Raw genomic sequence first — 27,675 nt, 5'->3', positions numbered from 1 at the left:
TTCTATTAACATTCGTATACCATATCTCGAGTAGGTTATCTTTTTAAATAAAAAAATTACCTCGTCTTGTTCGAGTAGCCAAACAGTTATATCCTTAAAAAGTCAGAGGGGACTTGCCCATTTTGATTAATGTAAAACAAATAATCACAGATGAAAGACCAGGTGAGGATAAAATACCACATATCTATCAATTTCAGTAGTAGGCTATGGCATGCGGGTTTAAAGAGAGTTTTACATCTAGAGAGGAGAGTTAAGCTCGCCCTATTAAGGGGACGGTCCCATCTTGAGTAGCCTACAGTTGTTTTATTCTCATCAGCTGGCCATTTACTGTAAAATATGCTTCAGACGCACATTTCTTCCACAGCGGCTGTGCTTCAAAAACTACTAACCGCGTTTTTTGGGTTTATTAGCGCGTTCCGACTCCGCTGACGCCGACTATGACGCACAAAATGCGTTCTAGGTAGGCAGCTCACTGGTGTTTGACACACGGCCAATGTGGCACGAGCATAACGCGTAATCCACGCAATGATCTTGAGTGAGTGTTTAAGAGACCTTTGAAATTCTGCATCTCTGGACGGAAAGGAAAGAATAAACCGCTGCTTTAAGATCTGAGGTACGAGCACGCGACATGTTTATTTCTCATTATATCTGAGATGCGGTGGTGCAGACTATAGGCTAAATGTTCACATTATTGACGTGCAGTCATCGTTTGTTGTTGTTTAAAGGATGATGGATGTGTATTTTGCCGTAGTCAGTCGGTTAGAATCAGCAGAGGTTGTGAGGCATCATCGGTCACTTGTCCTTCTGCACGCGCAGAACTGTCTCGCGATCGCCAGAGGACAATTTCAAATCAGTTGTAGGCCTATTTAAAAAACGTCGAAATGGGATTTAAAAAAAAAAAAAAAAAAAAAAACTATTAGAAAATAAAACTTGTCGTTTCGTTAGGCCACGTACAGCTGTAACCTTCATCCTACCTAAGACCTTAAATAAGGAATGTTCTGTGTAGGCCCGTATTGTACGCATTATTCGTCACTCGAGTCATATAATGAACATTTTCTCAATTAGTATTTTAACAAATTGATTAGGCTACATTAAAATGTGGAGATAAACCATGGTTTGATTTATTAACGAATTACATTTACATGTGCCCTACTAGCGTCAGGAAATAACAACAAACGGAGTGAATAAATAAGGAAAAGAAACGAAAGGAAAGGAAAGGAAAACAGCAACAGTCTCACTGCTGACACTAAAAGACGCGCCCCCGAACAGCTGCGCGTCCCCGCTGCTTCAGTGTTTTCCTGTCAAAAGCAACAGGAAACTACTGCTTCCTTTAAGGATACCTCAGACCTGCAGGTTTTTCGTTTGAGTTGCACTTCTTATTCTTCATTGTTTGTCCGAATTAATTAAATATACAACGATGATGATATTAAATTCATATTGAATAATAATTATTATTATTGTAGATAGACCCATTTTTATTAGAAAAATGACCCATGTTTGAGTAATACCAGACACTCTGATTCATATTTGTGGTAATATTCATAGGATGATTGCCTGCACACAAAAACAAAACAAAGGAGCAATTTGCTTTCACATTTCCTTTTGAGCACACACACACACACACACACACACACACACACACAAAAGTGACAGCATTGATGGTGGCAGTGAAAAGCTTTCTCGTCATCTGTTCTTACAAAGGAGCTGTAATCTGTAAGGAGCAAAGAGTCGCATGTTAATTGTGTAGATCCAGAGATTCTTCAGTCTCTGGTGGCATATTTCCTGTTGATTCTTTTACCTGTTGCTAAATCTGAATTGATTTAATTTTCCCCATGACGTTTGGGAGACTGCGTGTGTTGTTCTGAATCAGATGAAGATGTGTAGTAAAAACTAAAGCAGACAGTCATCTGTTTGATATTATGAATCCAGTTGGACAGCAGATGACCTCTCCTTCCTGTACTGCTTCATTTACAGCAGGTCTGCATGTAAAGTCAATGCTGAAAACTAATAACAGTTCTATCCAGCCCAGATCTATTCTATTCTGCCTGGTCTAGTTGTATCCTAATCTCTTATATTCTTTCCTGTAGTATTCTCTTTTGCACTTTTTAGGATGGCAGGGACATTCTATTCTGCTCTATTATATATACCATATTGTATTATTTCCTTTCATATTATATTCTATTAATTTTAGGACTATTCTGTTCTTTCCTCTCTGGCCTACATCTGTTTCCTTCTCTTCTCTTCTACCATAATTTATTCTATTCTATTTAGCACTATTATCCTGTTCTTCTGTTATTTCCTGTCATATTCTAGTCTAGTTTTTCTGATAAGGCTACACTGGAAAAAATAAAAACGGAAAATGTACTGGTAATTTTCTGCCAGTACATTATACAGTAATTTTACGTACATTTCCGTCAACCCTTAAAACTAATGCAATGTGTAATTCAAAATACAGGTAAAACACCTGTAAAAAATAAATAAATAAATCATATTTATACAGTACATTGTGCACTATTTTTACAGATTTATTTTTTAGTGTACTCTTATAGTCTGCCATATTCTACAGTATTAATTCCGTTGTTATTCTAATCCATTGTAAAGTTTTAAGGTATATTCTGTTTGATTCTATTCTATTATTTCCTTATTCATGTATAATGTTCTAGAACTATTCCCTCCTATTATGTCATCCTATTACTTTCTTTCATCATTTATTCAGTTTTTTTTCATGTCTGTTCTAGATCTATTCCATTCCCTTCTCTAATATTTTATTCTGTTATGTCATATTTTATTATTTCCTGGATTATTTTAGGACTTTTTATTCTCATCTATACTATTCTGTTCCTTCCCTATTCCATTTTCTTATTATATTCTGTTCTTTTCTGTCCAGTCTAAATCCATTTCCTTCTATCCAATTGTGACATATTCTATTATTTTCTGTCATATTAAGTTTTATTCTTTTATTATGATATAGATCTTAGAATATTTGATTCTGTTCTTTCATGTCTGGTCTAGATCCATTCCATTTCCATCTCTCCTATTTTATTCTATTCTTTTACATTTTATTATTTCCAGGATTATCCTATTCTTTTTGTTTTAGTACTATTCTATTCTTTCCTGTCCAGTCTAGATCTATTTCCTTCTATTGAGACAGATTCTATTCTTTGTCTTATTTTATTTTATTCTCCTTATTTATTTATTACGGCCTAGATCTATTGCCTTCTATAATATTTGAGTAATTTCTGTCATATTTTATTCTATCATTTCATGTCTGGACTAGATCTATTCCCTTCCCTTCTCTTTTTTGTCATATTCTATTCTATCCTGTCCTAAAACTGCAAAATGTGCTGTAATGTGCGAAAATGTATTTGGTGATAAGACGCTTTCCAGCCCCTGATGGTCTCTCCTCCTGTCATTCAGTTTGCAGTGAAGTGATTCACTAAGAGTGGAAATCGAGAAGCATTGCAGGTTTAATCAATGGGACACTAATCTGATTGAACAAAATCCAGCAGTCAGTCTCTCTGCTGGTCTGATCTTCACAGGATTGTTGACTGAACTAGTCAAGACAGTCCAGAGCTCTGCTAAACCCCCAGGCTTATGACCTGGATAGCACTACATGCGGAATAAAGCTAAGCCTAGAATAAAAAAACAAAAAAACATGGCTGCCCAGACCACGTGCAGCACATCTGAAGTGGCGGGGAGGAGTTAGGAAGGGCTTGTTTTCTGGGACGTGATGTGCCGCATGGCCATTGTAAGATCTTCAAGAGGGCTTCCTCGGGCTGTTTATGTCAAGCCCGAAACACAAGCTCCCCAGCACCTCGGCTCGTCACATCACGCTCCCAGCGGAGCAGGAAGGCCTCGCCAAGGTAATGGATCCTGTATCCATCAGCGCTGCTTGGAGAATTCTCATCAGACGGAGCAGAGCGTTGCCCCGGTGACGCAACCGACGTGTCTGATTGGGCGTTGGCTGCTCTTGGTCTGCTGAGATAAGTGCATTTCGGTTTGGGTGGAGAGAGAAGTGGGTGGGGTCTTCTAGACAGCGTGCAGAGTGAGAGAGAGAGTGGCGACGAGGACTGGGGAGAACGGGAGTAAGATGACAGGAAGTCTGGATCTCTAAGCGTAGGATTTCCTCTTCATCACAGAGCTGGAGCTGAGGTGGAATCCTGGTGTGTATTGTGGCTTGTTTTGCCTCCAAAATGACCCTTTCCTTTCAGACTAATTATGGTTGGTTCTGTGATCCCTTCCTTCAGTTTTTTTCTTATTTTTTTGATTTTATGAAGCTATGGAGTTGTTGTGCTTGGTCCTGCAGTTTATGACTAAATATGCAACCACTTATCACTGTTTTTTTCTGTTTACTTTGGTAAAACCAAACCAAGTTATATATATATATATATTGAATAATATTCAAGTTCAGATGTAAATATGGTTATTTTCCTTTTTTAAAATGTATGTGTATATTTTAACTCTCAAACGCTGAAAAAAACACCTTTATGCTTAGAAGTATGTTGTGACCATGCTAGAAAGTGTTTTTTTTTGCCTCATTGTGGGTGTTATCATTTTCTTAATCAGAATTTTTGTCTTGTCTTCGAATAAAAACATTTCAACGTCTTCAGTTTTCAGACACAAATACTGATTAAGATTTTGCTGTGACTAAGAATCATATTCCCTCGGTGCTTACTCATGCACGCTAAACCTCTCTGATGGGAGATAAGGGCATTCTCGGGATCTCGTGAGTGCGCTGCCTTGCTTCTTAACACACACTGTTTTCAGTAATGCCTGAAGCAGGCCCATTAATACCGCTCTAACACCCTATGCTGTCTTTAACCGAGCAGTGTAAGTGATGATAGATCATTTAAGCTTTTCTGTGGTTGATCAGTAATGCTTTGTACTTTACTACTACAGTATACTATTTTATCTTGCTTTGAGCATACATGCAGTTCATATGTTCTCAGTGCATTAATACAAGGGAATAGGTGAATTTTAAAAGCTCTTCCTACAATTTATAAGTGTATCAATAATAATAATAGCAGCCTATCCGCTTTTTAATATCTATGTGTTATCATCTAAGTATATTTTGTTGTAACTTTATTATATTTATTGAATTGTATTCATTTTACTTTTTTTTCAAATACTTAAATTAAAATACTTGTATACTTCAAAATACTAAATTCAAATTAACATAATATTTTGGAGAAATATGTTGAAACAATGTTGCAATATCAAAGCATTTTGCAGTATAAGTAGCATTTTAAATAGCATTTTAACATTGGAACAAAATTCAACAGTGATTCATCCTTTCCCACTTTAATGTTTTTTGTTTTAGTTTTTTTTTTGTTAAATGCTGTCTGTGGTGAACACAAGTTCAAGATATATCCACATTGTGTTCTATGATATTAAAAAAAAATGATCTTATAGGTTATCGTATAGGTTAAATGATCGTATCGTATACGTATAGGATCGTATAATTATGATTTAATCGTAAATGCTGAGAAGTAGTTAAATGGGACTATTGAGGTTGGTAGTGGTCGGCCGTTATTTGGCATTCTGGAAATATAGATATGTTAGATACATTTTTTTCTGTTTGGCCAATGTGTTGGAAGTGGGACATTTATTTTGTGGCTGCTGAGAACACAGCGCTTCCATTCCCCATCTTCATTAGTTTTGGGACAATTCATTAGGACAATTTTGTCTTATTTATTATAGAACTGATAAGGGTTAGTTCAATAATTACTCACCCTTATGTCATTCCAAGCCCGTAAGACTTTCATTAATCTTCAGAACACATATTTTTGATGAAATCTGAGAGCTTTCTGTCCCTCCATTGACAGCTACACAACTGAAACTTTGACACTTCAGAAAGTACAAAGAGATCCTAAAACGAATCCATATGAGTGGTTCAGTCTGCATTTTCAAAAAGAGACATGATTGCTTTATATGATGATCGGATGGAATTTAGGATTTTATTCACATACAAACATTTATCGGTGAACATAAACAGAGGCTCAGAATACATGCTTGATGCACAAAAATAAACCTCTTGCCGAAGCTCAAAAGTGATGCGAAACACAAGAATGAACCCCATTGGTTCTTGCTGAAGCTCAAAAGTGATGCGTAACACGAGAATGAACCCCATTGGTTCTTGCGGAAGCACAAAAGTTATGCGTAACACAAGAATGAACCCCATTGGTTCTAGCGGAAGCTCAAAAGTGATGCGTAACACAAGAATGAACCCCATTGGTTTTAGCGGAAGCTCAAAAGTGATGCGTAACACGAGAATGAACCTCATGGGTTCTAGCGGAAGCTCAAAAGTGATGCGTAACACGAGAATGAACCTCATTGGTTCTTGCTGAAGCTCAAAAGTGATGCGTAACACGAGAATGAACCCCATTGGTTCTTGCGGAAGCTCAAAAGTGATGCTTAACACAAGAATGAACCCCATTGGTTCTTCCGGAAGCTCAAAAGTGATGCGTAACACATGCATGAACTTCATTGGTTCTTGTGGAAGCTCAAACGTGCTTCGTAACACAAGAATGAACCTCATTGGTTCTTGCAGAAGCTCAAAAGTGATGCGTAACACAAGAATGAACCACATTGGTTCTTGCTGAAGCTCAAAAGTGATGCGTAACACGAGAATTAACCCCATTGGTTCTTGCGGAAGCTCAAAAGTGATGCGTAACACAAGAATGAACCCCATTGGTTTTAGCGGAAGCTCAAAAGTGATGCGTAACACGAGAATGAACCTCATTGGTTCTAGCGGAAGCTCAAAAGTGATGCGTAACACGAGAATGAACCTCATTGGTTCTTGCAGAAGCTCAAAAGTGATGCGTAACACGAGAATGAACCACATTGGTTCTTGCGGAAGCTCAAAAGTGATGCGTAACACGAGAATGAACCCCATTGGTTCTTGCGGAAGCTCAAAAGTGATGCGTAACACGAGAATGAACCCCATTGGTTCTTGCGGAAGCTCAAAAGTGATGCGTAACACGAGAATGAACCTCATTGGTTCTTGCAGAAGCTCAAAAGTGATGCGTAACACGAGAATGAACCACATTGGTTCTTGCGGAAGCTCAAAAGTGATGCGTAACACGAGAATGAACCCCATTGGTTCTTGCGGAAGCTCAAAAGTGATGCGTAACACGAGAATGAACCTCATTGGTTCTTGCAGAAGCTCAAAAGTGATGCGTAACACAAGAATGAACCTCATTGGCTCTTGCAGAAGCTCAAACATGCTGTGTAACAGGAGAATGAACCTCATTGGTTCTTGCAGAAGGTCAAACATGCTGTGTTACAGGAGAATGAACCTCATTGCTTGAGCATCCATTGGTTAAACACACCTGATGTGTGCATTGATTTATGTTTAAATGTGAAAAAAGCCTAAATTAAATCTATTCATAGCATAAAACGATCATGTCTCTTCCGAAAATGTTGGACTAAACCACTCAATTCTTATGGATTAGTTTTAGCTTCTCTTATCAACTTTTTGAAGTGTTTTATATTGTTTAGAGTGGGTAGGTGTAGGGTAGCGGTGGAGTTATTTGCTTCAAAATATAAAATTAAGCTATAAATATTCATTCTGTGAGAGCAGGTTGGCGGAATCACCTGGCAGAATCATCAATTTGAGATGATAGTTTGTTTCGGCGTAGACAAAATGCAGATTACACACCACTTGGCTTTAGAAAGTGTCGTGTATGTTCACGCAAAGTCATGGTCATGTTGCAGAAGATGAACGAAAGTCTTACGGGTTTTAAGCGACATGAGGATGAGTAATTAATATAAGAATTTTCATTTTTGGGTGAATGTTGGTTGGATAAAGTTGGTTGATGCTTTTGAAATTGCCTCTGACTTTTCTATTCAACATCAAGATTGTGTGTTGGTCACTATTACCAGTAACAGTTATGATTATATAACAAAATATGGCAGATAGATTCGCTGGAGTAGAACTTCACTGTAAAACAAAATCTAAAACAATCGTCCTCATTCTCTGCTACCTTTTGAGGTAATGTGTGCTATCAGATTCCTGCTGGAACAGCAAATGGCTCAGTTTTGACGTGCACCTGCAGTATCCTGAAGTTCACTACAAGACACAATGAAATATAGGTAACTGGTTAGTATGTCAAGCAATTATTTAAGTGCTAAATTGTCTTCTCATCATGTGAATCAGCACTGAATCAAACTATTTGAGCCTGGTGCTCGGGGACTCTTCTTAGCCAGATTGAACTTGAATTACAGACAGCTTGATGCACATGGGTCCCTTCGTCTCAAATGACAGGCCATTTACATTGTGCTCAGGGTGATCAATCACGTCAGTTAAGAGGTGCTGAGGGTTTTCGGCACACACAGCGCCCTTCACGCCAGAGTAAACCCGACCCGAGCTAGCTAAACCTTCTAACCAGCAGGGACAGCCGTCTGAGATCAGGCGAGGGTGAAGGGGGAAGGAAACCAAGAGGGATGTTTGGTGATACAATAGATATCTCTCTCACTGCTTTTTCTGTCACAGATTTGTGTTTGACAAAATGGAGGTTTAAAAGAAATCTTCCACGTTTGTTTTCAAACCTCATATAAAGATTGAAACGGTCATGAATCATGATTCGGATCGCGTGTCAAACTGGCAAACTGCTGAAATCACGTGACATTGGCGATACGAATCACGAATCAATCTGCTGATTCATGACCGTTTGAATCTTTATGAGTCGTATCGCCAATGTCACGTGATTTCAGCAGTTTGCCAGTTTGACCTGGATCCGAATCATGATTCATGACCGTTTCAATCTTTATTTGAGGTTTGAATACAAGTGCGGAAGAGAAGACAATGCTGAATAAAGTCGTAGTTTTTGTTATTTTTGGACTAAAATGTATTGTCAACGCTTCAAAAGTGTCTAACTAACCAACTGATGTCACATATGGACTTCTCCATTATGTCCATATGTCCATGAGTCAATAATGAAAGAAATTTCATTTTTGGGTGAACTACCCCTTTAATATTCATTAATGCATTTAACATTGACTAGCAATGTTCAATACATTTGTTATATTGTTTATTCATCTTTGTTAATGTTAAAGCCATTTGTAATTTTTGCTCCTAGAGGTCGCTTATACAAAATAAAGGCGTAGCTTGATGACGCTTTCATTTCAGACAAGCTTTTATTATACCGCAGACTAGCACTTCTGCTTCTTCCGATCGTGTGTTTGAGGGGTAACGCAGTGCTGTTTTATTATATTAGATATATTATTTGAAATTGTTGAAAGTAATGTTATAATGCTACTCTTTGCGTTCTCTCAGTGGCTACTATGGCCCTGTCCCAAATGGCACCCTAAACCCTCATGGTCTTCCTCTGAGTCTGCACTTCCACGACGTAATGCCGCTTTGACAGCCGGGAAGAAGTCCGCTGCGTAGCTCACATCAGTGTGGACTCGGCAGAAGTGCGCATCGAGGGCACATAACGGCCTCAAAGGGGGCGCTCACGAGCACCCTTCTGAGACCTAAAATGACAAATGGGATACCCTACGGTCTTGTGGACTTAACAGACACGCGCACGCAGCCATTGTAAGTCCGCAAGACCGAAAGTGCACATGAAGTGTGCCAGTGTGCCTATGAGTTGCACACAAGCCTGCCACACGAGTACTAAAAACTGAAGCTGACGCGTTTTGATCGCCCCCAGGTGGCTGGATGCAGTATAGGTCATAAACCCCGTCCCCTCCATGAAACGCAATGGGACATAGACAAACTAAAAAATCTAATTACACTTCAAATATATTTTTTTCAAAGATTTCTATCATTTTAGGAAGTTATCACACTGATGTTAGTTCAAGGGTTCGTTCTTTAAATAAGTTTGGTTTTGATTTGGGTTTTTTTACAAAAAGTTGTTGATTAGGCTAGCCTGACAAGCCAGACCCACATCAAGATGTTTGGTCTTGAAACTCACCATTGACAGGGCTCAATCCGAGGGGCGGGATAAACGGTTGTCTTTCAAACTCCCTCGGCACGCGATAGGATAGCGCTACAACCAACCAGAGCAACGAAGGTGAAGCAGAGCTAGTTGACAGATTAAACATTCACCGTATCCTGTCGGCTAAACTCCGAACACATCTTCCCTTTTTAAGAATGACTTCAGTGCCGTTCTTTGTTCTTTTCTCAGAGAAAAGCTTAACTCCAAGTCTTCCAGAGTCGCGGTCAGAGCTGATTCGAAAGACCGCCGCCGTTCGCCAGTTTCTGTGTTTACTAGAAGCACGCAACCGCAACTCGGTCGTCGTCATTATGGCCCCACCCGCCAACTCTATACACGATGTGATTGGGCCGTCCAGATTGTGAGGAATACAGCTCAGAAGGGTATTGAGAGTTCCTAGACGACACTTGCGGTCAAATTTTATTTGCTGCCGCTAGGGTGCGTCTAGATTTTTAGGCTATGATTAGGCAGGAGTGTGGGCAGGACCTTGATATCGCGGCTCCACTGTGTGGTCAGTACTGATCCAAGATGTCAGCGCCATATTTGAACACTGGCCGGCCTCCTAACAGGCTTCAGTTAGATTTAAACATAAGACTAACTGTTTTGAACTATATAACAATGATTCGTTTTCTGCTGATGAATGTATCCAAACAATTGCTCACATACCAAATAAAAGCGTTTTTGGTGTTTCCATGGTTTCTAAAAATAAAACTTGAAATTGAGGGTAAAGCAGGTATGATGTCATTGATAGACGATGCACGGACACAATCCGTGTCCTGGTTAAAATATAATTGTTTTTAATTTATTTTTTGTAAAATAGATGATTTATGTAAGATATCATTTTTTTTTATTTTTTCTTAATTTTAAGGTGAGATATGACCCAGACATTTCATTTTTAGATTTACCCGTGAATGTGTTTCCCTTGACATTTATAGTCCCCTGAAGCAACGCATGAGCAGTCAAAACAAACCGGAACGAAAAAGCTCTAGCATTACCCCGAGTGAACTTCGTCAAATCAAAAAGCTGTTTTTGCGAATAGAGCATCTTTGTCTGGTATTTTAATGCAAGGAAATGGATTCAAAACGCCTTGAGGCTTGTACCCTGCTTTAAGTGTGTTACTTATGCTCTTGTCATAAAATATTCAAGGCTTATCCTCATATGAAATTGAAATTACTGTTAAAACTTATTAGCACATTAAGGACTGCCAACACGAAACCATACACTGTATAATTCTCTGCTGTTTTTTGATGCTGGAACATGATTTCTGTGGATAATTCTCTGCTCATTTAAGGTGAAATTGGGTGAGCAATCTTGATGTCACTTCCCCTCCCCCACACCAACAGGACGTCCCTGTGTCTAATGAATTAATGTCTCCATTCATGAAGACGTTAGTCCACTGATCCCCTTAGTGGAGATCAGATAACTGTTTCCTTCATATTTATTCATACTGACAGCAGCTTTTAAAGGGTTAGTTCGCCAAAAAAGGAAAATTATGCCATTAATGACTCACCCTAATATCGTTCCACACCCGTAAGACCTCCGTTCATCGGAACACAGTTTAAGATATTTTATATTTAGTCCGAGAGCGTATGCAAATGTATGCACACTTTACTTTCCATGTCCAGAAAGCAGTGCTGGCCCGTGAGGTTGTGGGGCCCTAGGCAAGATCATAAAAATTGGCCCCATTGGAGTAAAAAATATATATATCTTAATATTGAAGGGCCCCCCAAGATAAGGCGGGGCCCTAGGCGACCGCCTATAATGCCTAATGGAAAGGCCGGCTCTGCCAGATAGGGAATAAAAACATAATCCAAGTAGTCCATATGTGACGTCAGTTGGTTAATTAGAATCTCTTGAAGCATCGAAAATACATTTTGGTCCAAAAATAACAAGAACTACGACTTTATTCAGCATTGTCTTCTCTTCCGCGTTGGTTTTCAAACCTCAAAAAAAGATTCAAACGGTCATGAATCATGATTCATAAATCAATCCGCTGATTCATCATAACTGTTTGAATCTTTATTTGAGGATTTTAAACAAACGCGGAAGAGAAGACAATGCTGAATAGTCATAGTCGTAGTTGTAGTTTTTGTCATTTTTGGACCAAAATGTATTTTTGATGCTTCAAGATATTCTAATTAACCAACTGATATCACATATGGACTACTTTGATGATGTTTTTATTCCCTTTCTGGACATGAATAGTATAATGTGTATACCCTTGGATACGCTCTCAGACTAAATATAAAATAGATTAAACTGTGTTCTGAAGATGAACGGAGGTCTTACGGGTGTGGAACAGCATTAGGGTGAGTCATTAATGACATCAATTTCATTTTTGGTGAACTAACCCTTTAAAGTCAATACTTCCAGTGTTTGGGCAAAAAGCTAGTACCGCCTCCGACTCATGCTCTTGGTTGATCCAGTGTTGCTGTGTCGGGCTGATTGAGATGGAGTTAAAAAGATATCAGAGTCAGTGTTATATTATTAACTAAACTATTAAAGGTAGTTTTTATTAATTGAAGTTTAATTGAAAACTCTAAATAGAAATAAAACAGAAATATTGGCTGGAAAACATAAATTAAAACCCTTGCCTTGGCAACTAACTGAAATGACAGAGATAAACAGATGATATGTATCTCTGATACATACAGTTGCATTTAAAGGAAGTGTATGTAAGATTGTGGCCAAAACTGGTACTGCAATCACCTTCAAATGACTAGAGCGGTGTATCCCCTCTCCCCCGTGACTCGAGGTTGCCAGATCGGCTGCAGGATCCAGCAGGAACGTTTGTATCTGCAGCTGTGCTAACTAGAGCAGAGCTGGCAACTCAGGTGCCCAAACACTACTGACTTTGTGATTGGTTGATAGGTGGAGGGTGGAGCTTCAGGCCAAAATACAACATGTCAACATCAGTTGAGGGCCATTTTATGATTAATTGAAATACATTTCTTACATACAGTTCTTTTAAGCTAGATGTGGAATAGTGTTATCCAAATATCCTGTGGTGGGTGATGAAATGTGTGTGATATCAGTGGGTGTGTTGAACACCCTCAGTGGGAGGCTAATTAAATGGATTGAAACTCAGACTGAATTTCAGGAATGTTCCGGTGTTATATTCCTCTCATTTGAGATGGGCTAATGGGATTTTTTCCACTCAAAATATCTAAATATACATAGAACTGGATTTCAAGAGGATATTTTGATTTATTATGTTGTAAAAGATTCTATTTCAAATAAATTGTGTTCTAACTAACTTTATTTATCAAAGATTCCTGGAATGTGTCCAATTACACCAATATTTTACACGCAACAGTTTTCAATAGTTGTTCAAATTCAGCTTTGCCTTTATATTATGAATAATAGGAATAAATTAAATTTTCAGATATATTCAAACAGAAAACAGTCTTTTTAAATTGTAAAAATATATTTCACAATATTTACTGTACTTTTTAATTAAATACACTTAGCCATACAGTGAGAATAGTGAGACTTTTTCAAAAACAAAACAAATCTTACCAACTCTAGAGTTTTGAATGGTTGTGTACATTATAATAGTAATATATTTATTTAAAATATAATTAATAAAAATAAACATTTCAATAAATATGATGTCCTTCACATTTTCGCCTCTCAATATTTTTTTAAACGATGTTTACATTTTTTTATTATTAATTATTACTGGAAAATGTGATGATAATAAAAATCTATCCAGGTAACAAATAAAAAACCTACAAATTTTGAATTCACGTTTGGCCTTTTTATGGTTTATTGCAGATCTGTGTAACTGGCACGGCAAAGAAGGGTGTTTTATAGTTTTCCTCAGCCATGCAGAAGGTAAAGTATGTTGATGTATGATGATATGATGATTTTTAATTTTACCTTGTTGACATGAATAATCTCTTAACACTGGGGTTTCTGAAATATTAGTTTTTTATTGTGTATATGCTAATATATCATATGTCTATATGACCTGGTTTCACAAACATGTCTTAGATTAAACCAGGATTAGACCTTAGTTAAATTATGGGATTTAAGTATAGCTTTCACAAAGTGTATTAGAAAACACTTTTCTGCTGTACATTTTGATACAAAAAAAAGGCATACACTATTGCCAAAAGGGGGACGCCTGCCTTTACATGCACATGGACATTAATGATCCTGTTCCTAATCTGTAGGGTTTAATATGGAGTTGGCCCACCCTTTGCAGCAATAGCAGCTTCAATTCTTGAAAGGTTTTAGGTTAATTTGTGACCATTCTTCTAGAAACACATTTGTGAGGTCAGGCACTGATGCTGGATGAGAAGGCTTGGCTTGTAGTCTCTGCTGTAATTCATCCCAAAGGTGTTCTATCGGGTTGAGGTCAGGACTCTGTGCAGGCCAGTCAAGTTCCTCCACACCAAACTCGTTCATCCATGTCTTTATGGACCTTGCTTTGTGCATTGGTGTGCAGTCATGTTGGAACAGGAAGGAGCCATCCCCAAACTGTTCCCACAAAGTTGAGAGCATAGAATTATCTAAAATGTCTTGTTATGCTGAAGTATTAAGAGTTAATTTCACTGGAACTTGGGGCCAAACCCCTGAAAAACAACCCCACACCATAATCCCCCTTCCAGCAAACATTTACACTTGGCACAATATAGACAAGTACCGTTCTCCTGGCAACCGCCAAACCCAGACTCATCCGTCGGCTTGCCAGACAGAGAAGTGTGATTGGTCACTCCAGAGAACACGTCTCCACTGCTCTAGAGTCCAGTGGCGTTGTGCTTTACACCACTGCATCCGAATCCGATGCATTGCACTTGGTGATATAAGGATTGAATGCAGCTGCTTGGCCATGGAAACCCATTCCATGAAGCTCTACACAGTTCTTGAGCTAATCTGAAGGCCACACAAAGTTTGGAGGACTGTAGCTATTGGTTCTCTGTAGCTTCAGACCTTCCTGGCTGAGCTGCTGTTGTTTTCAGTTGCTTCCAGTTTGTTACAATACCACTAACAGTTGATTGTGGAATATTTAGTAGCGAGGAAATTTCATGAATGGACTTACTGCACAGGTGACAACCTATCCAAGTACCACGCTTGAATTCACTGAGCTCCTTAGAGCGACCCATTCTTTCACATATGTTTGTAGAAGCAGTCTGCCTGCCTAGGTGCTGGATTTTAGCCATGGAAGTGATTGGAACAACTGAATTCAATGATTTGGATAGTGTATTTTAAGATATATCCGTGTAATTGCTTTTATTTAAAACAGCTCAAACGTGCATTTTAGGCTTAAAGCTTGCCTGTGAAACCGGAAATATATTATATTTCTGTCAAAGTAATACCATTAAAGGTTTTCTGGGTTTCTTCAAGGGGGTGTGGCTGAGTGACATATATCATCAGTTTGATTGATGATATTAGATATAGGTCTTACTTCTCATTAACAACATGTCATTGGATAGGAGCAGTTAAATTATGACCTCTTACCTTTTTGATCTGCTCCACTGCTGCAGGCAGGAACGGCCCCGTCTTCCCGGGGTCCAAGTGCTCCTGGATCCCCAGCCACCTCAATTGTGGTAAGTAAAACTAGCTTTCCGTTTCACAGATAACACATTCCGTTCTGTTATCTGACATAAAGCACATGCTCAATATCCTAGTTTCTAGGAACCCCATGAGGCATTTTAGAGGACAACCGCTTCTTTCACGGCAAACTGAACTCAGCCTCTTTCTTTTTAAATCCCCAAAGGCACGAATGGACAATCAGGTCATTGGATATAAGGACTTGGCCGCCATTCCCAAAGACAAAGCCATACTTGAGGTGGAACGGCCAGATCTGATGGTGTACGAGCCGCATTTTAATATCTCAGCACTGGATCGGATGGGTCTCTCCAGAAGCAGAGAGGTCAGAAAAGAACCAGTGTCTCTTTAGAGCGAGTCTTTGTTTCATTGTTCCATTTGATAAAGGTTTATTGTACATTTTACAACTTCCACTTAAAGTGGAATCAATATGTGTTTTGGCAAACAGAAAGCTGAATATAATGGTGAGATGTAACTTATGTTATTAGTCAAGCTTTGTTATGCATGTTAAATCGTTTGTGTGTAAAAGTGGCTTGAAGACGATGCATGCACTGTTTGTGTGTGTTCTGTTTTCTCTCCTTGTCTTCTCCAGAGATCAATGTCACCTCATTCTATCTCGCCCCCTCCTTCCCCTGAGGTGAGACATCAAGCCTCCGTCAATCAGGACTGTCACTAGTCACTGATCACTAGCTTTAACTACCACATTTATCTTCCTGCACACTTCAAATGCGATTGTTTTACTGAGCCACTCGATTAAACTCTGACATTTAAATGACATTCAGTTTTGTATTTAATTTCTTTTTTTTATAGTATTGAGTATATTTTATTATCATCTATTTATTGGTTATTGGCCATAAGATGAATAATAAGTAAAATATTTTGTATCGGACAACATTTATAATTAATAATATTAATTTGATTATTATATTGTAGTATTCAAATTTAAAAAATAACGAATATGAATAATACTGCACTGCAAAAAATTATCTCGAAAAAAAAGTTACCTGGTTGCCTTAAAATTTTGAGTTAATACAATGAACATTTTTTGAGATTCGACAACCTTTGTTCAAATATTAATAAAAGATTTTGTTAGCATATTGGGTAATTGTGTGTGTTTGATTTCTGATTATGCAGTGAAACATGCTAAATAGTGTTATTTTCATGATTTATCAATTTTTTTATGTGGTTCAGATACAATAATATTTTGAGTTTCTATTTATTAAACAAATTTCCTTCATTGTATCAACTCAAATTTTTAATTTCAATAAACTCAAAATTTTAAGGCAACCAGGTTACTTTTACAACATTTTTTTTACAGTGTTAACATTAATACTATTAACATTATTAAATCACATTTAAAAGTCTTTCTTCCCTGATTATTATTGATTTGTATTAATAAAATACTATGTCTTTAATTCACATATATTTCAGTGCAGTACATATACACATTTTTCAACTTGTCATTATCTAGCTAATCTCAAAAGACTTCATTTTAATATTTAGTGTTTTTTGTTCAATTGATTTTCAATATCGGCCACTTAAAATAATTGACAGCATTTCGTAATCAGCTAAAATTTGATGGTCATACATGATTTCATATTTATACATACTATTAATTATAATATAAGTTATATTGTAATATTTTAAATAGTGAATGTGAATATGAAATCTATTAATTATTAACTTATGTAAAAATGTAGTCATCTCCACTGATTAATATTATTATTAATAATAATAAAGTATATTATAGTATTCTAATACTGTTTTAATATTGAATAATTATCATATTTATTATTAAAATGATCGATTATTATTGATTTAATTTAATGTCTTTTATTCACATTATTGTGGCACAGTCATATAAATAATATATTCAACAAATGATTTTTTTAGCTAATCTCAAAATAATGATCCATAATATAATTCATTTTAGTTTTTAGTGTATTATCTTAAAATAATAAAATGTATTTAAATTTTAATATTGTCCACTTGCTGGTTATAGCTATAACATGAAAATGATTAAATGATGAATAAAATAAATAAATGATTAAATTTGAACTCTAGAGCATTGAACAGTGGAGTCAAGGGGCATTCTCTGCCGCTGGCCGCCGTTAGCATATTTTACAGGAAGGCATGAGTTTGCAGTGTCATATTATTGATGCAGGCAGTGAAATATGATGGTCTGGTTTCTGTTAACATGCTGAGTGCTTAAATTGTGTCCACTCTTAACATCAGGATTGAAACCATAAGCGAGTGCTTCATTATTAGCATTCCAGAATAACAGAAGGTATATACCCTTTTTCTTCAGATATTTGCCTCAAAAGAGTCAAAGGAGTGGCCAGAGCAGGGGTCTCCAGGAGGATCCAACATGGGCTCCACGGTGCATCTCCGAAAAATCAGCCCCGCCTCCAAAGGCCCCATGCAGCACTTCCACAGGCCAGGTACTTTGTTCATGAGAGGGTTTTATATGTTTATGTTTCATAACCATTCAAATGTGTTGTAACTGTACATGCATTCATGTTTCAGACAGTGGCACCAACATCTATAAAAAGCCGCCAATTTACAAACATGGTATTTGTTTATTTATAATGTAATTTAATGTTTTTGTTATATATTATAGATTATTGGTTTTGCAAGGTGTAAGGAAAGATTCCCTCTTAACATCATGCTGGGGATGTTTATGTTCTTCCTGTCCTCAGAAAGAGAGACTGTAATGTCTAATAATAAACAGGATATAATCATTGAGTCCTCCAAGTTCCCAGCAGCCCAACCACCTGATCCCAACCAGCCTTCAAAGATAGAGACAGAGTACTGGCCCTGTCCACCCTCTCTAGCTACTATGGGTAAGTGCTCACCAGCTTTAATATTTCTGTCGCATTGGACAGTAGCCCCGCCCCCACAATGATATTTTATTGGTCCAAACTCCTGCTCCACACAGCTGCACATTAAAGGTGAAACATGTATTTTTTTCCCCATTCTGTTATTGCAGCTTTAATAAAGTGTAGACATTGCAGAAACAAGTTACAAGTTAAAGATTAAAATTAATAATTGTATTAATCATGGGACTAAACCACAGCTTCATTGGCCTCATTGCTTTTATAAAAGCAATACCACACAATACAAATATTAAAGCCAAAATCCTTCCTTCCGCCGCAAAAAAATAGTCCCTGACCATGAACAGCAATGACTATATCTATATAAATGTTTTCTATATAGATCAGTGAGAGCCACATAAGTTACATTATTACGCCATTAGATGGTTTTAATGATTCACTCAATACGGCATTTCAGAATTTTTTTAACAATCGGCACCAAGATACTTCCTCTCTCTCTCTCTCTCTCTCTCTCTCTCTCTCTCTCTCTCTCTCTCTCTCTCTCTCTCTCTCTCTCTCTCTCTCTCTCTCTCTCTCTCTCGCTCTCTCTCTCGCTCTCTCTCTCGCTCTCTCTCTCTCTCTCTCTCTCTCTCTCTCTCTCTCTCTCTCTCTCCCTCTCTCTCTCTCTCTCTCTCTCACACAATAATACAAGCTTCAATGAACAATATCAATGAGAACTAACATATACGTTGCTAAGAGTGGTTTTGTGCAGTGATACAGAGAAGTGTTTGGTGAAGCAGTCCCAGCCATTGCTTTACTGTGATTAAAACACATTCTGACCAATCAGAATCAAGGACATGAAACTAACCGTTTAATGAATCATATTTTTCTGCTCTTAGCAGTCTCTATGGCAGCCCATAGAACAAGTTTTGCACACAGATATAAGACAGTCTGAACATTAACCACAGCACTTTTAGAGTCTCAAACTCAATCTCTCTAGCGCCGCCAATGGTCCAAATTTACATTTAAACTAAAAACTTTTGAACCGTAAGAGCTAGAAACAAAATCAAATTCCTCATGATTCCTTGACCTCAAGACAATTCGATTGCATCCTATGATGCAAGCAATGTTTGTCTGATTTTGACTAAAATTGGCTCACATCATCTTCAGACTGTTATCAAAAGCTTTTTGATAGACCAAAATGTTCTCGAATAACATGCAAACAAATTTGATGAATAATCCGTCAAAATGGACATTAGGCTATAATCGCTGCAATGCTTTAGCATATTCAAACCAGAATTGGTACATGCCATCATAAGCATGACCTGAGGCTACCTCCAGTGTTCTGGCACAGCGCCACCTACTGGTCAGGAGATATGAAAAATGGCTTCTTCTTTTTTTTTTGCCTATAACTTCTGAATAGTTTGATTCAGTCTCTTTTTAATTCAGTGTAACATACCAAGACAAATGGAAGCCAGTTTTTTCAGGTCGACCATTTTGAGCACTGGACATTAAAAATTGTCATAAAACGCTGTATTAATAAACTTAATGCTGGAAACTTTGTGTTGTGCCTGATTGGTAAGTGTGTGCTGATTGGCCAAACACATGCAAAACACTGGCACCCAGCATTTTTAAAAAGCCATATAAACACTGTTTATAGCCTATATATAACTTCACAAACATCAAAAACAACAATAGATGGACCGATGCAAAGTCCAGGAACTTCTCAAGCTTTACGCTAATCGGAAAATCCAATGTGACTTTGAAGGGGCCAGGCGAAAAATGATGTATTTATGCTCAGCTAGCACATTATATAATACTTTTTCGTATATGGTTCACTTTATGTGTTTAACAGTTCTACTCCCTTGGTGGCTAGTTCCTATAACTACTTTATTGGTACATACTTAAGGATGAGACTTTTTTTAGCAATGTCTATCAATTCCTGACAGAGATCGAGTGGAGGAAGAAGGCAGCCGAGCAGGGAAAACCAATAGAGGACGATGAGTTTGAAGACCTTACTGAAGATGCAAAGAGACTCCAGGAACAGGAACTTCAGAAGGTGAAAACACTTTTGTCTGGAGCAGGGCTTACTGTCCCACATCAATACATTCTGTTACGATTAATATCCCTCACTGTCTGTCTGTCGATAATAAATCAGACGCTGGGCTGGGAATATTTTCTCTAAGGCTAGATGATTAAGTGTTTTGTTTGGGGGCCCCGTAAATTGAAGGAAGTGCTGGAAGGATATGCACACACAACATGAGGCCAGCGCTTAATGGAGCTCGCTAATCATGACAGGGCTGTTTGTTTTTCAGATACAGTCCAACTTGGGCAAATTGATCCTGAAGGAGGAAATAGAGAAATCAGTGCTCATCCGCAGAAAAACACGCTCGCTGCCAGATGGGACAAACATACATTTGGGTATGTGATGTCTGTTTTATTCTTAGTGCACTTCACTTTGCTTGAGTATTTTTTGAACAAAAAGGATTAAGGTTCTTTATTGGCACCTGGTGCTCCAAGAAATTTTAACATCCATGGAACCTTTCCAATGCAAAAAATATTATTTATAGTGGGAAAAAGTTCTTTAGATTTTTTTCAAATGTAAGAAAAAAAAATATTTTAAGAACTGAAATGGGGGAAAGCAAAAATGGTTCTTCTTTGGCATCACTGCTAATATTGCCCACCCAGAGGACACTCAATGATTAAATGCATCTGTGTGAATAGAAAGTCTATAGAGAAATGTCTATTGAGTTTATGATTAAATATTTCATTTACATTCATTGCAGGATCATCAGCCAGTGCTACTAAATCAGCCTCTTTACCTCCTTGCAGTCGAACAGGCCTCACAAGGGTAAGAGAGATCTTTAATAGGGTCGTATTAAACATTTTAATTATAATTTGCTCCTCTCCCCGATCCTTAAGTTTGCCTAATAAATAAGTTTTTACATTTAAAATTCGAAAATATTACAAAATTATGTAATTTAAAAATGAATTACTAACATTATTAATTATAATTAAAATGATATACTTATATACTATATTATTTGTAATATTAAATATGAATATGAATTAATAATATTCATTAGCATTGTTTATTTTAAAGGTCCACTGAAATCAAAATGTGCGTTTTTTTAGCTTTTAGTATGACTGTGTTAGCCTTAAAGTTATGAATAAGCTGGTATGTTCCAAAACTATGACAAAATTTGCATTTAGGAGATATAAGCATTCAAAATGTACAGTCTCCTACTTCCATTAAAACGAATCTCTGATTTTGGTGACATCATCGCAGACTTCACTTTCTCCTCAAATCTTCTGTCCAATCAAAATGCTCCCTTGAATCTAAAGCCCGCCCCCTACACTGCCGAAGCTAAGGCTGAAATCGGTCAGTTGTTAACACACACTTACTAATTTCTACAGGGTGAAAGGCACATAGCGCACTATATGTGCAATGGGAAACGATTCAGTGTAAATAAGCTTTCATTTGAGGCGAATGAAGTCTGTTTTCACGTTAGTTTCACACACCGCAGCAGCGCACACACCCCGGCTCTGGTCTAAATTTAGACTACAGACACAAGAGCGCAGCGGGGATCATATGTGCGAGTCCGCGCAGACAACAAACATATCGACCCATTTGAATTCTGCACAGAATGCTGCATTTCAAAGCGATATGGAGGAGATTATGATGGTAAACAGAGTTATAGGAAACTGGCTTTACCAAAAAGAGAAAGGTCCGCTCTTGTGCTCTAGTCAAACTGTATATTAACAAAACGCTATTGGCTGTTTCAAAAAAGGGGAGGAGCTGCTAACAGCTGAAGCCGTTTCAGGGGAAATTACGTCAACACATTGAATAATGCGCCGCGTTTCAAGGCACTTCAGTGGGCCTTTAATGATTATTACGGATTACCATTTCATTTTTTATTAAACATAACAAATATTAATAATAATATATTTATAAACATTATTAATTGTACTAATTAAGATGCAATCTTTTTTACCAATTCATATAATTTGTTTGCAATATTAAATATGAGTATTAATTCATGAATCAAATTAACTATTGACATTTTCCTCCATTTGTTTTAATCTTTAGATGCAAACACCGTTTTTAGCTAATGTACCTTTAAACCTGTGTGTAAATTTGAATAAGTTAATACAGTCCATTTTGATTTGTTAACCTCTTTGGACAGTGCTTTCTGCCATTTTTGGACTCGGGTGCGGTTCGCGGGTGCACACTCGAATTCGGAAGACCACGTTCACATCATTCAAACGAACCGAACTCTAAGTTCAATCGAACCCGGGTGCGCACCGAAAGTGCTCGTGTGAAAGCACCCTGAGTGCTCTTCCGATACGTTGATGTACACAGAATGGCTCGAATGTTTCTCTTGATTAGCTGGTCCAGGTGTGTTTAATTAGAGTTGGAGCTAAACTCTACTGGATGTTGGCCCTCTGGGATGTATGACACCCCTGGTTTAGATACTGCATTGAACTTTTATTTCAGAAAATCAAGTTGCATTTTTCATATGACCCTTTTAAAGACGAGCCAATCATGTACAGAAGAGTCAGTTGTTGTTAAAAATGTTCCTGTAGTCCATTTGTGTCTCTAATAGATGTAATTGTTTTTTCTTTCTGCATGTAGCTGCAGTCTGCAGACTTTACCTCCACAGACAATGAAAAAATAAAAACAGGTAAGGTCAGACAATGTTAGTATACAAAAGCAAGATTATTTTTATGTATTAAAGTTCCATTATGATTTATGCACCGATCAGGCATGAACTGAATAACATTGATTATCTCATAGTGACGGCAGAGTTGGGCTTGCGTGCTACTAGTGAACACAGAAGCTGGCAAACAGCGGTCTTTTGAATTAGCTTTAACCGCGACTCTGGAAGACTTGGAGTTAAGCTTTTCCCTGAGAAAAGAACAAAGAAGGCACTGAAGTCATTCTTAAAAAGGGAAGATGTGTTTGGAGTTTAGCCGACCGGATACGGCGAATGTTTAATCTATCAACTAGCTCTGCTTCACGTTGCTCTGGTCGGTTGTAGCGCTATCCTATCGCGTGCAGAGGGAGTTTAAAAGACAGTCGTTTATCCCGCCTCTCGGATTGAGCCCTGTCTATGGTGAGTTTCCAGACCAAACATCTGGATGTGGGTCTGGCTTGTCAGGCTAGGGACTGTAAGGGTGGATCGCCTACGGTGGTTCTGACTGCAGGGTTGCCGAACGACTAAAGAAACGTTATCAGCGTGATGGTAGAAAACTGCACATTTCTTGTCTATAACCACCCACTGCAACTTATACCAACGACGGAAATAAGCGCAGTTACAATAGCAAAATATGTGGGAGAGCGTTGCTTTAATGTGACTATATTGTATTGCAATAGGGAGCTCTTCAAAGTCAATACCAAACCAAAACTAGTTAGCAAATCATTTATAATTGAAAGAATTTAATGACAAAATTAGGTTATGGTTACACTTAAAATAGTTACAAAATAGATGAATGAGATGATCAAACTTATACCATTAATCGTACCCAGCATGTATAGAATGTTACCTGAGAAATAGGGAGAGATAGGGAGAGATAGAAAGATAGAAAGAGAGAGAAAAGAGAAGAGCCAATGAAGGCCCTAGAAGAGACAGCCAGAGAAAAAGAGAGAGACCGTCAGAGGAAGAACCCCAGAGAAAAGACCCCCAGAGAAAAAGAGAGAGACCTTCAGAGGAAGAAGACCTAGAGAAAAGAAAGACCTCGAGCAACAGTTGCAATCTTCTTTTATACATCCCTTGACCATGTGACTGAAACCCTGAGACATTCAAACTGACCAGTCAGACCAGACTTCCCCCACTGTACTACAGGTGTGGCACCATTTGGCCTACAGGCCCTCAACATCTCTTTGTCTTTAGGAATCCCAAACAGCCCCACTGATAAGAGAGAGGGGGGTGAAACACAGTAAAACAAATGTCTTTGTTCAAAGAAAAATATCAAAATATCTTTGATTATTTTGGATTCTTTCAGGACCAACAAAATATTAGGACATAATATTGTTTTGCCTGATCAGTGTACATCATAATTTGAGTGAGATTCTAAATTTAAATCAATGTGAGTATTTGGTACATCCCCTTTTTGACTGAATGATTTTTAATGCTTTTGGTGTTTTTCTGAATATCCTCATTCTAATCTTTTTTTCATTTCTTTATATGTTCCTCAGGTATACAGGTAAGATGGCTTTGTTTATTTGATTTATCAAGCATGGCGTTTGGATTGTAGAATTTGCTGACAGCTATAGGCTCTGACATGGAAACCACATCCTGTTCCTGCTACTAATGTATCTTTACCCTGACATTCGCCTACACTCCTCTTTCATGGCTTCTGACTCATTAGATCTCCACATACTGTTTGCATACATAATAATGCATCAAATGATCCTGATTCATTATTATGGATGTAGCGAGACCCTCCTCTCTAGATGTACCTGTCTCATATTGATCTCCTTTGTCCTGGGGGGCATTTTTCTCGGGGCTGGGGTGGTGGTGTCTTCATAGAATGGCGATTCACAGAGTGGGAGAATGGACAGAGGAAACTCTCTTCCTAGTATTCTGGAACAGAAGGTGAGGCAGATCTTAAGAGACCCTCCAAAGTTTTCATGCTCTGTTACTCTTCTAACCCCATGCCATACATTCACTCACATGTTGCTTCTCAGCCTTGCATCCATTGAATGCAGAATTCAACATGGCAGTTATCACTAAAGACAATATTGAACTGGAAACTTTGGAGGCTGAATGTGTAGTAAACTGCATTGGCAGCATTTTTCATTGAGCAAACCTTTTGGAAGCTTTGGCCAATGAATCCAAAATGATGAGTACTGAATATAATGTTCCCAAAACATAATAAAATCTCACATCTCCCTTCAGATATATCCATATGAAATGCTAATTGTGACCCACAGAGGGCGCACTAAGCTTCCTCCAGGTGTTGACAGAACCAGATTAGAGGTAAGTCTCAAACAAGCACTAGTTAACATTAGTAAAAAAGTTAACGTCAAATTAATGTGACAGTTTAAGGTCTTCGAATGGTGAAGTGTGTCATTTCTTTGCCACAATCAGCTCAAAAGAAAAATAATATTAATAAAACAAATAATATTCATATTAAATAATGCTGTTAATGTTGTTGTTGTTATTAATGTTTTATGTTTTCCAAACACTTCTACAACAAATAAATATAAAAAAATACTTTAAATATTTTCAAATGGTCTTATTATTATTAATATTGTTTATTATATTATTATTTATTATTGTTATTAGTACTGTTATTATTATTATTATTATTATTATTATTATTATTATTTTCCATTTTTCAAACACAAATATATTGTTAAAAGAAATTCATTTTCAAATTTCTCATCATTTTTATCATTTTATTACTACTATTTGTTTTCAATAAACTATTATTATTATTATTATTATTATTATTATTATTATTATTACTAATAATCCAAATTGTCCTGCAACTAATAAATACACATTAGCTGTGTAGTATATATATATATATATATATATATATATATATATATATATATATATATATATATATATATATATATATATATATATATATATATATATATATATATATATATATATACACTTTTTTAAATTGTTTAAATAAATTTTAATAAAATAAATATTGTTTTCAATAAATTATTATTATTACAAACACTCCTATGACAAATAATAAATAATATATATTTTTTAAAAACATTTTATTTTCAAATTGTTCTTTTTTTGTATTATTATGCTTTGTTTCAAACACAAATATATTTATTTTTAAATAATTTTATATTTTCAAATTGTTCATTACTACAACATTTTTCCAAACACTTCTACCACAATTAAACACTAAATAAATATTTATAAATAAATAAATAAGCAAATAAATAAACAATTATGTTGTTTTTATACATTAGTAGTAGTAGTAGTAATATGTTTTTCCAAACTGTCCTACCACAAATGTTAATATATATATATATATATATATATATATATATATATATATATATATATATATATATATATATATATATATATAAGGTTATTTTTTATTTTATTTTTTACATTTAAAACTGACTAAACAAATATTATGATTATGGTATCTCATATTAGGTTTGAAACAATAAGATGAATTTATTTTATATAATATGAATTGCAATATTTGAAGTTAAGATGCACATAAACTGTAAAGTGACTGATTGTTTTTATTCTTTTGTCTTTAATAGAGGCATCTGTCTGCAGAAGAGTTCCAGAGCTTATTTGGAATGTGCATCACAGAATTTGATCGTCTGTCACTATGGAAACGAAACGACCTGAAGAAGAAAGTGTCCCTTTTCTAACATTTGGACATTTGGACTTGGACATTGAAACACTCTCCCTCCAGAGACGCTAGTAATATCCACTCTAATCTAATGCGGATGCTATGCAGACATTTCAAGATAAGCAAGGAAGATGACGCAACATTACCAGATCTTATGTCAATCACATATACAGCAGTCTCTATGTGTCTGTGGTGTACAAAATAAAGAAGGGATGACGATTCACGCATCCCCTACAGTCGCTCCATAGCTCAAAAACTGGATTATTAGTGATGGAATATCAACTGCTCCAGCCCTTTCTTCACGCCTTATGTCTATTTCAAATTCTTAAAGTGCCCAGAGAAGTTTATAATAATAGGCCTATATATTTACACAAAGTTTAAATTGTAAATCACTTTTTTTTTCAGCTGTGTTCACCGATATTACACTATTACTTAATTTATTGTATCTTAAACATGTATGGCACTGTACATATTTCATGTTATTTTTATCTATTCTTGATATGTCAGCTTTAACAATCACTAGATGAACATTTCATTCAAAAATGCATGGACACAGAGTATAATTTATTGAGTTTTACCGATTAACGCCACTGCGATATATGACTCCTATTCGTGCTAATAGCAACAGTGTTATATTGTGGACTAATATGAAATATCTAAACTCGGGCTTGCTGGAAAGCTCTGGTTTTTGGTTCTCCTACACTGTTGGTGCTTCATGCAGTAGGTTGTAATTACTGAACAACACTAGAAGATCTTTGTTCCACACGAAGCCACTAGCAATCCATTTACTCAAATTTCGAATGTCTGTCGTCGATCCATGCCTATGTTTTTTACTGCCTTTAGTAGTTCTCCATTGTGCTGTCTTTTAAAATGGCATAGGTGTTATCAAATCATGCATTGCACGCTTAAAGGAGACTGTCCAACGATTATGTGTCTGGTCATAGTTGTGTCTCATATCAGCGTTTTTCTGTAACAACTGTTGGGAAAAAAAAAAAAACTTCATGTTA

The 27,675-nt window shown here is 36.8% G+C and overlaps 1 protein-coding gene across 3 annotated transcripts; it reads left to right on the top strand.

Moving 5' to 3' along the window:
* Positions 1-320: 320 nt before the first annotated feature.
* dmtn (dematin actin binding protein) lies at positions 321-27,675 on the top strand. 3 transcript variants are annotated; one of them, XM_067433359.1, is made up of 16 exons: positions 3,759-4,163; positions 13,719-13,778; positions 15,434-15,496; positions 15,667-15,822; positions 16,090-16,134; positions 17,806-17,938; positions 18,024-18,068; positions 18,197-18,340; positions 20,260-20,369; positions 20,626-20,731; positions 21,097-21,161; positions 22,947-22,995; positions 24,768-24,775; positions 24,844-24,909; positions 25,213-25,293; positions 26,574-27,675. In XM_067433359.1, exons 2-16 carry the CDS (start codon positions 13,770-13,772, stop codon positions 26,685-26,687), a joined length of 1,194 nt encoding a protein of 397 aa, XP_067289460.1. In that variant the 5' UTR covers positions 3,759-4,163; positions 13,719-13,769; the 3' UTR covers positions 26,688-27,675. The 3 variants fall into 3 exon arrangements, 1 of the variants encoding a protein (XP_067289460.1); XR_010901238.1 differs by lacking the exon at positions 3,759-4,163 and adding an exon at positions 321-613 and having other exon boundaries at positions 24,510-25,293; positions 26,574-26,641; XR_010901239.1 differs by having other exon boundaries at positions 3,760-4,163; positions 24,510-25,293; positions 26,574-26,641.

Source organism: Pseudorasbora parva, chromosome 23 (genome assembly GCF_024679245.1).
Source record: "Pseudorasbora parva isolate DD20220531a chromosome 23, ASM2467924v1, whole genome shotgun sequence".
NCBI lineage: Eukaryota > Metazoa > Chordata > Actinopteri > Cypriniformes > Gobionidae > Pseudorasbora > Pseudorasbora parva.
This window is presented reverse-complemented; position numbering and strand designations above follow the sequence as displayed.